Source organism: Rhinopithecus bieti, unplaced genomic scaffold, assembly GCF_001698545.2.
Source record: "Rhinopithecus bieti isolate Rb0 unplaced genomic scaffold, ASM169854v2 scaffold_5497, whole genome shotgun sequence".
Classification (NCBI taxonomy): Eukaryota; Metazoa; Chordata; class Mammalia; order Primates; family Cercopithecidae; genus Rhinopithecus; species Rhinopithecus bieti.
The window spans coordinates 187,103-197,697 of record NW_016805006.1 but is presented as its reverse complement, the minus strand read 5'-3'; the positions used below and the strand labels follow the sequence as shown (position 1 = coordinate 197,697).

Sequence of the window (10,595 nt, the reverse complement as noted above, 5' to 3'; positions counted from 1 at the left end):
TATAATAAAAAAAAATTAAAAAAAAAAAGAATTTTAAACTTAACTTTTATATTCCATAGAGGCATACAAATATTTTCAAATACTTGTTTAACCATTTATAAAAATTTTAAGAAATCACTCATAATGATGCTCTGACATATTTCAAGTATTTTAGGTATTGACTGCTATATTCTGGGCATTTCCAAATGATAAAAGGCCTTCTTAGTCATCATAAAAACTGCATGCTTATACTCTTAAAACTTATAACACACTGGTCTTATAAATGGATAACTAACAAATACCCTTTAGTTATGAAAAATGCGATAGTTGAGGACTCCTTTTTAAAGTCATGATTCTAAGTCCTTTGTCATGTGTGGTAGAAATTATCCCTTTTCTCCCCTTCCTTGACTTTGAGATTATGCATGGACATGTTTTGGGCAACAGGAAGTTAGCAGATGTGATGTAAATAGGTATTTGACTTAATTGCTTACACAGTTAAACCTGCCCTCTTGTACTACTGCCATTGCAATGATAACATGTCTTGGCTAGTCTGTTGGTCCACAAAGAACGAAATACAGGTGGAACAGAGCTGACTCAGTTGACTTCAACACAGATCAGCCAACTAGGGCAGAGTAGCTGAGCCCAGCTAAAATGGAGAGCGCCGACCAACCAAGCCCAAGTCTAGATCATCTGCCACCCAATCACTCCATAGATGTATGACCTATAATAAATGATTGCTGTTTTAAGTCACTAAGTTTTGGAGTTGTTACAGAAGAAGAACTGATCCAGACATATGGCAGTAAGAAATCTACTTCCCACATCTAGTACTGCTGGTAAATAATTTCACTTTTTCTATCCCTTGTCCCTGCAGCTTGAACTATTCTTGTGTCCACCCTACTTGCACCTTTTGGGAACCACTAGGGATAACCCTTTAGAACCACCATCTTACCCAGAACCCATTGATGCTTCTGTTATTTTGCTGTTTTATGCACATAAGCAGAACTATGACAAATAGGATCATGAATGAGGAATGTCAGAGTAGGCCACCAGGTGACCTTTTTTGCATGACAGACTGAGATATTGTCTAGGAAGAATTTATCCTGAGGAAAAAGCACTAAGAACCCCAGATTGGTTTAACAATGTTCAAAATCATAGCTGTTGATGCAAAGGTGAAGAAAAGAGAAATGGAATTTCCTTCCCTCACAAATGTACTTTTTTAATTTTAAGAATTTTTAGAAAATGAAGAATAACATAATAAATACCTGTATTCTCATTGTATTTTCTTGCAGCTTATTTTCTTTTACTAAAAATTATGGAAAAAGTTCAAATTATTTTGATAACTACTCTGAATATCATTCCCTTCTCTTCTCCTCATATGTAATCAGAATTATAATCTGGATTACCCTTTTAGGCCTTGTTACTTTGTATGTAAAATATTTAGTACAACCTAGTATTAGCCATAAAGTTTTTCTTCTTTTCCAGCTCTCAAGAACTCATATGCAGGGTCCAAGGAAGAGAGAGGACATAGGTGAAAATGGAAATAATTAGTTTTAGGGGAAAAAACTGTATTTTATTAACATATTGGAAGAAGGTGTGGTCTAAAGAAGGGAAAATAGTTCTTTCCAATTTAACAAAGCAGCCTTAGTGCAATAATGTAGGGCTAAAGTAAAATGATAAGACATTAAAAGGAGACAATACCAGTGCCAATAGCAGTGCCATCAGTAGCACTCTGCTTCAGTGGAATGCAGCACTAGTGCTGTTGACGGTGACAGTAGTTTTTCTTGGGTAGATGTCAACTGTTTCATCAGTAGCAGTAGTCAAGGCAGCATCAGCCATTTTAGAATAGGAGACCCAGCCTTGGGCATAGCCATTAGTGCTCTCAGCAGTAGCACTGGTTAATTGGAGAAAGGTACTGGAAACCACCAAAGTTACTGGAGGCTGAAAAAGTATTAGACTATGAATCATCAAGTGAGATACCCCCTGAGGACTTTCAGAAATTTTGAAGAGGTCCAGAGGTTACAGGAAGAGTAGGGGCTAACAAAAGAAATACTGCTTATTACTGTTAATGTTACCTAAAGACTGCTATGGACTAGAAAAATAAAAGTAAAATTATCTAATTCACAGTGCCTAGTAAAGTATTAACAATTAAAAAGATAACTATTCTAATGAAAGAACTCTTGCTTTGGTATGAGACTCTAACTGATTGTACCCTGGGAGGAGGGATATAGGTCATAATCAATAAGTCAGCTCAGTGGCCAAAAAATCTCAAGTTTTCTCAGATTGCTGGCACTTTCCAATGCCCGTAGGAAGTAAAAGAAAATCCTCCTTGATGAATAATAACTTCAACTTAGGCTCAAATTATTACTATAGTTTTTCAAATATATTGTTTAGGAAACAATCAGTGATGATGAGATACAACTGTTTCTGGCCAAGATTGAGTAACTGGTTTGAGAATATTTCTTCCATTATAAGTAATTGCATAACCGGGCAAAACAGAGCAACTGTTTTCAGGTAGTAGACACCAAACAGCACAAGACAGTAATTCTGGAGCTAAGTGGAATTCATTAGGTGAACTCCATTATCCCAGTTCTCTGCTTGGGTATAATTTCCTGACCACAGCACAGAGCATTAAAGTACAAGCAGAGTGCAGTGGTCCTGTTGAGCTGAGGTGGAAGAGATCAGAATATGGAGTGACTAAATCACAAAATCTGCAAGGCAGGACACTGGAGAGAAGGGAGCCAGATGGACAAAAGACCCCAGGATTCCCCGGAGAAACCCGTGAGTCTGTGGTTAAAAGACATAAAACACAAATTGCTGGTTTCCTCTTCCAGAGTTTCTGATTCGGCAGGTCTGGATGAGCCTGAAAGTCTTTATTTCTCTTAAGTTCCCAGGTGATACCAATGCACCTGACCCAGGACCAGACTTTGAAAATAACTCTCATTGACCAAAAGACAGTGTAAGTTGAAAATAAAATAAAATCTACATCTACTAAACTTTTCTCACTCATTCAGATTCACCAAAGACTTAAAAATGTCTAAGGATACAGGAAAATGTATACAGACATCCCTGAGAGACATTGCAAGTTTGGTTCCAGACCACCCCAATAATGAGAATATCATAACAAAGTAAGTCACATGAATTTTCCGTGGGAATTCCGTGGGAATTCCACATGAATTTTCCGTTGGGAAACATGGTTTCCCAACACATATAAAAGTTATGTTTACACTATACTGCAGTCTATTAAGTGGGCAACAGCAGTATGTCTCAAAAGCCAATGCATATACCTTAACTTGAAAATATTTTATTGCTAAAAAAGGCTAATGATCATCTGAGCCTTCAGTGAGTCACTCTTTTTGCTGGCAAAGGGTCTTGCCTCAATGATGGCTGCTGACTGATCAGGGTGGTGGTTGCTAAGGTTGGAGTGTCTGTGGCAATTTCGTAAAATAAGACAATGAAATTTGCTCTATCATGTGACTCTTCCTTTCACAATAGATTTATCTGTAGCGTAAGATGCTCTTTGATAGCATTTTACCCATCATAAAACTTCTTTCAAAATTGGAGTCACGCCTCTCAAATTCTGCTGCTGCTTCATGAACTAAGTTTAGTTAATATTCTAACTCCTTTGTTGTCATTTCAACAATGTTCATAGCATCTTCACTAAGAATAGTTCCTGTCTCAAAAAACCACTTTCTTTGCTCATCCATAAAATGCAACTCCTCATCTGTTTAAGTTTCCTCATTAGATTGCAGCAATTTAGTCATGTCTTTAGGCTCCACTTCTAATTTAGTTCTCTTATTATTTCCACCACAGCTACAGTTACTTCCTCCACTGAACTCTTAACTCCCTCAGTCATCCAATGAGGGATGGAATCAATGACTTCCAAACTCCTGCTGGTGTTGATATTCTCACCTCCTCCCATGAATCATGAATGTTCTTAATGGCATCTATAATGGTGAATCTTTTCCAGAAGGTTTTTAATAGACTTTGTCCAGATCCATCAGTGGAATCGCTATCTATAGCAGTTATAGCCTTGTGAAATGTGAGACTTGGAAGTAGAAATTACTCCTTTATTCACTGGCTACAGAGTGGATGTTTTGTTAGCAAGCATGAAAACATTAATCTCCTTGTACATCTCCATAGAGTTCTTGAGTGACCATGTGTATGGTTAATGAGCAGTAATATTTTGAAAGGAATTGATTTTTCTGAGGAGTAGGTCTCAATAATGGACTTAAAATGTTCAGTAAACTGTGCTGTAAACAGATATGCTGTCATGCAGACTTCGTTGTTCCATCTATAGAGCACAAGCAGAGTAGATTTAGTATAATTCTTAAGGGCTCTAGGATTTTTAAAATGTTAAATGAGCATTGGCTTCAACTTAAAGTCACCAGCTGCATTAGCCCATCACAAGAGAGTCCGCCTGTTCTCTGAAGCTTTGAGGTCAGGCATTGACTTCTCCTCTCTAGCTATGAATGTCCTAAGTGGCATCTTCTTTCAATAGAAGGCTGATTCTTCTACACTGAAAATCTTCTGTTTTGCATAGCCACTTTCATCAATTATCTTGGCCAGATCTTCTGGATAACTTGCTGTAGCTTCTCCATCAGCACCTGCTGCATTACCTTGCACTTTTAAGTTATGGAGATGGCTTCTTTCCTTAAACCTCATGAAACAACCTCTGCTAGCTTCATCTGCAGCCTCCTCACCTCTCTCAGCTTTCACAGAATTGAAGAGAGGTAGGGCCTTGCTCTGAATTAAGTTTTGGCTTAAGAGAATGTTATGGACAGTTTGATCTTCTTTCCAGACCACTAAACGTTTCTCTATATCAGTAACAAGGCTGTTTGCTTATTATTTCTACATTCACTAGAGTAACACTTTCAATTCCCTTGAAGAACTTTTCCCTTGCATTCACAGTATGGCTAATTGGTTGGTGCAAGAGGCCTAGCTTTTGTCTTGTCTCAGTTTTCAATATTCCTTGCTCACTAAGCTTAATCATGTCTCATCTTTGATTTAAAGTAGGAAGCATGCAATACTTCCTTTCACTTGAACACTTATGGGCCACTGTAGGGTTATTAATTGGCCTAATTTCAGTGTTGTTGTCTCTCAGGGAATGGAGAGTCCCGAGGAGAGAGAAATGGGGGAAGGGTGGTCAGTGGAGCAGTTAGCATACATATGTCACTTATCAATTAAGTTCGCTCTCTTGTGTGGGTACAGTATGAGGTGCCCCAAACAATTACAATAGTAACATCAAAGATCACTTATCACAGACCACTCTAACAGATATAATAATAATGAAAAGGTTTGAAATATTGTGAGAATTAACCAAAATGTGACACAGAAACAAGTGACCACATGCTGTTGGAAAAATGGTGCCGACAGACTTGCACAATGCAGGGTTACCACAAACCTTCAATTTGTAAAAAAGCACTATAAAGCAAAGCTCAATAAAATGAGGGATCCCTGAAATTAACTTTATACAAAACCAATGACTCCTGTAATAATAAAACTTAAAGTTTTGATGGCCTACCTGTAGATCTTTCACATTTGGAAAAGGAATTCCTATTGTTATGACAGCACGGGCATTGTCATCTGAGAAATCCAGACCCTCACTCACTTTACCACGACAAACTGCTACCAGGAGAGCTCCATCTTAAACAACAGAAAAAAGCATATCCAAAATTATCAGAAATTGCTTATTCTTGTCATTTTGAAAATACCTGATTTATAATTTTAGTAATTATAAAATAGTAATTATAGTAGTAAATTTAAAATAATCAAAATAAAACACTATTATGAGATATAGTTTTAACAGTTCAATGTCTTTAAGTAAATAAGGGAAACAAAATTACATTTATATGCAAAAGGGTAGCAAACCAATTACAAACTGTGCATCTTCCAGATAACTTATACAATAAAAACATGTCAGAATAGCAACTTGCATATGAACTGTGTGATTATAAACAGGTTTATTTCATAAAAATTGAAGTTGCATTATTACCTTTACCACCTGAAAGTAAAATTCTCAGAATAACTGAAATAATTTTAATTGATAATACATATCAAATGGAATCAATATATTTAAAAGTATTTAAAACAGACACAGAGAACACCATATATATATATACCATAAAAAGATACTGACATGCTATATTACCTCTTTCTTGCATTGTTCATAAACTATTACTATCCCTTCACATCAAACTTTTTTATTTTATTTATTTATTTATTTTGTGAGACAAGGTCTCACTCTGTCAGCCAGGCTGGAGTGCAGTGGCACAATCACAGCTCACTGCAGCCTTGACCTCTTAGGCTCAGGTGATTCTCCCACCTCAACCTCCCAAGTAGTTAGACCTATAGGCACATGCACCACACCCTGCTAATATTTGTATTTTTTGTAGAGACAAGATGTTACCATGTTGCCCAGGCCAGTCTCAAACTCCTGGGCTCAAGTGATCTGCCCGTCTCAGCCTCCCAAAGTGCTAGAATTACAGGCAAGAGTCACCACGCCCGGCCTCACATCAAACTCTTCATGGATGTGCTCTAACTTGGAATTAAGTTTTCAGTGATGTTTTGAAAATTCAAGTTTACCTTATGTAATAGAATATAAGCACCAAGGGTACTAATTGCATCAAAATATAGGTCTCATTTGGCTAGTAAGGAATATATTTATATATATCCTATGCCTTTTTGCACAAAATATTTCAGGTAGTGCACTGAAGACTGTGAGATGATGGCATCATTTTTCTTAAAGTTGAATCAGCATACCCAAGTGAAAATATTCACAGGAGAACAAGTACAATTAAAAGAATTTCTTTACCCAGCTTATTTTCTTTTCACTCAGGATTATAATTTTCTCTTAAGTGTAATTCATTTAAAATATAAAATTATAATTGTACCTTCTTACTTTGTAATAAAAAATATTTTTTCACCAACCATGAAATAATTTCGTTACCTTTCTCTCCTTTGTATTTGATTGCGTCATAGTACACCTGCAGTAATTCATCAAAATTTGTTTTTTCTCCTCCCTGTGGTTCTACAATGACTGTCTTCACCAACTCCAGATTATGCCATAAACCAGTAGAGAGCCAACGTTCTTTTAATTTTTCTAGTAACTAAAGAGAGGAAAGAAAAAAATTATTTTTTGTGTGTCTAGCTAAACAAACTTTCCTCCATTTGTTTAAGCCAATGTGACTAAATGTGACTACAGCAAGTATATTAATCTCTCTGTGTCTTTTCTCATCTATAAAATGAAGAAAACAATATATCTCATAGAGTGTTTATGGGGTTAAATTTATTAACAGATTTAGAGAGATCTGAATGGTGTTGGCACATAGTTTGCTGCTGCTGTTACAATTACCACCAACATTGCTGCTGCTGCTGCTGCTACTACTACTACTACTATTATCTTGGCAATTTCTACCACCACTACTGCCACTACTACTACTGCTACTATTACTACTATTATCTTGGCAATTTCTACCACTACTACTACTACTACCACTACTATCTTGGCAATTTCTTTTTTTTTGAGACAGAGTCTCACTCTGTCGCCCAGGCTGGAGTGCAGTGGCCAGATCTCAGCTCACTGCAAGCTCCGCCTCCCGGGTTCACGCCATTCTCCTGCCTCAGCCTCCCCAGTAGCTGGGACTACAGGCGCCCGCCACCTCGCCCGGCTAGTTTTTTGTATTTTTTTAGTAGAGACGGGGTTTCACCGTGTTAGCCTGGATGGTCTCGATCTCCTGACCTCGTGATCCGCCCGTCTCGGCCTCCCAAAGTGCTGGGATTACAGGCTTGAGCCACCGCGCCCGGCCTATCTTGGCAATTTCAAAAGCAAAAGCACAAAACAAAAAACCTCTGTCAAAGTTAACAAACTTTAAGTTCTCTCTTTAAACCTAAGGTGAAGTTTCTTAATATTCTTAAATCGTCTTCAAATGAAGACGATTTAAGATCATTTTACTAAGTGTATAGGCAGATAAGCTCATTATCTGAATATTTGATCATCATTAATAACCCGCATTGAAAAAAGATATAAAGAAAGACTCAGCCAAGAAGTAGAAAATATATGGGCACAAATGGAACATTTACAGCCATGGGTTAGATTACGAAAGGACGTTCAACAAATTTTAAGCAATCCTTATCATATTGATCACATTTTTAAACAATTATGCCATGGTAGATTAAAAGTCAATAATATAAAGTCATGGTAGATTAAAAGTCAAGCCCAAAACAAAAATTCATCTTGATTGATTGATTGATTGATTTTAGAGACAGCGTCTCTGTCACCCAGGCTGGAGTGCAGTGGCAAGATCATAGCTCAGTGCAGCCTCGAACTCCTAGGCTCAGGCAATCCCTCCACCTCAGCCTCCTGAGTAGGTGGGACTACACGTGCATGCCACTACACCCAGCTAATTTTTATATTTTTTGTAGAGATGAGATCCTGCTTTGATGAACAGGCTAGTCTCAAACTTCAGGTCTCAAGGGATCCTCCAGACTCAGCCTTCCAAAGTGCTGAAATTACAGGTGTGAACCAACACACGTGGCTGTAAAACTCATATTCTTAAAAACCGTATGAGTTAAATAGAAAAACACAGTAGAATTCATTAAATCTTTAGTTATGAATAAGTAAACCACTCACAATTCGAAACATGTGGCATACAGCAATGGCAATACTTGGAAATACATTTATGGCTTTAAATATATTTATTTTTAAAATGTCAAAATAAAAGAATCAAGTATTCTTTCTAAGAAGCTAGAAAATGAAACATAGCAAATGCAAAGAAAGAATAAAGCTGAATAAATGAAAAAGACAAAAGCTAATATTAGAGATTATTATTTAAATTGAACTGTTTTATCTGCTTGTTATATACTATGAGTTCTACACAATTTGGACGAGTTATTATAAGAAACCATTCAAAATTCTCTGGAAAACAGCAACTGATCAGTTTTAATAAGATAATTTATTTCCTCAATTTTACCTTTATTTTAGAAATAAACTTCTTAATAAGACTATAAAACAAAACATTAGTAAAATAGTTAATTGCTGCACAATATGCTTTAATTAAACAGGAAGAACTACTTTAATTCTATAAACACAGCTAAGAAGTTATATTAATTTTTATTCTCCAGAAAAAGACATCAAGGGAGGAAAAGAGGAACAAAAAAGCTATAGTTAGACAGAAAACAATTATTGAAATGACAATAGTAAGTCTTTCTCTATCAGTCATTACTTTAAGCGTAAATGGATTAAATTTTCTAAGCAAAAGATAAAGGGGCTGGATAGATAAAAATGCTGTCTGCAAGTGACTCACTTTAAATTTAAGGATACCTATAGGCTGAAAGTGAAGGGATAGAAAAAGATATTACTTATAAATGGTAACCAAAAGACAGCAGGGGTGGCAATTCTAGGATACTAAAGAGATTCTAAGTAAAAAATTGTCACAAGAGACCAAAAAAAAAAAAAAAGGACATTATATAATGATAAATGGGTCAATTCACCAGGAATATTTAACAACTATAAATATATACCAACCAACATCAGAACACCCAAATATAGCAAGCAAATACTGATTGTACTGAAGAGAGAAATAAACAGCAACATAAGAATAGTAGGAAAGTTGAATATCTCACCTTCAGTAATGAATAAAACACCCAAACAGAAGAGCCATAAGGAAACGGAACTTGAACAATACTAGAGACCAGATGGACCTAACAGACATATATAGAACATTTTACCCAACAGCAGCAAAATACATGTTCTTCACAACTGTACATGGAACATTCTCTAGGACAGATCATGTGTCAGGTAACAAAGCAAGTCTTAACAAATGTAAGATTAAAATTAATACCAGGTATCTTTTGCAACCACAACAGAATGAAACTAAAATTCAGGATCAGAAAACCAGCAAATTTACAAAAATATTAAAATTAACACACTTTTGAACAACCAATGAATGGTTCAAAAAAGAAATCAAAAGGAAAGTTATGAAATTATCTTGAGACCAATGGAAAAAAAACACAACATACCAAAAGTAGAGATACACCAAAAGCAGCACTAAGAGCAAAGTTTATAGTGGTAAATGCCAACATTAAAAAAGAAAGATCTCAAGTAACCCAATTCTACACTTCAGGAAACTAGAAAAAGAACAAAGTAAACTCAAAGTTCGCAGAAGGAAAGAAATATTAAGATTAGAGCAGAAATAAAATAGGGAACAGAAAAACACACAAACAATAAAACTAAGAGTTGATTTTTGAAAAGATCAACAGAATTGACAAGCCTTCACCTAGATTGGTTAAGAAAAAAAAAGAGAAAATCAGAAATGAAAGAAGAGACACTGATGCCACCAATATAATAAAAGACAACTCTGAAAAATTATATGCCAATAAATTGAATAAACTAGATGAAATGGACAAATTCCTAGTAATATACAACCTACCGAGACTGAATAATGAAGAAACAGAAAATCTGAACAGATTAGTAAGGAGACTGAATCAGTAACAAAAAGTCTCCCATCAAAGAAAAGCTAAGGCCTCAATGCCAATTCTACAAAACATTTTTATTTATTTAATTTTATTAATTTTTAATTTTCATTTCTTTGCTAATTTTTTTTTTTTTTTTTTTTTTT

General features: G+C 35.7%; 1 protein-coding gene across 1 annotated transcript in view; it reads right to left on the bottom strand.

The window, feature by feature from the left end:
* Nucleotides 1-10,595, bottom strand: part of BRIP1 (BRCA1 interacting DNA helicase 1) — a 195,283-nt gene that overhangs the window by 62,849 nt on the left and 121,839 nt on the right. Inside the window, 2 exon segments of the mRNA XM_017870816.1 lie at nt 5,501-5,622; nt 6,926-7,085. Of these exon segments, the coding sequence (XP_017726305.1) occupies nt 5,501-5,622; nt 6,926-7,085 (282 nt within the window).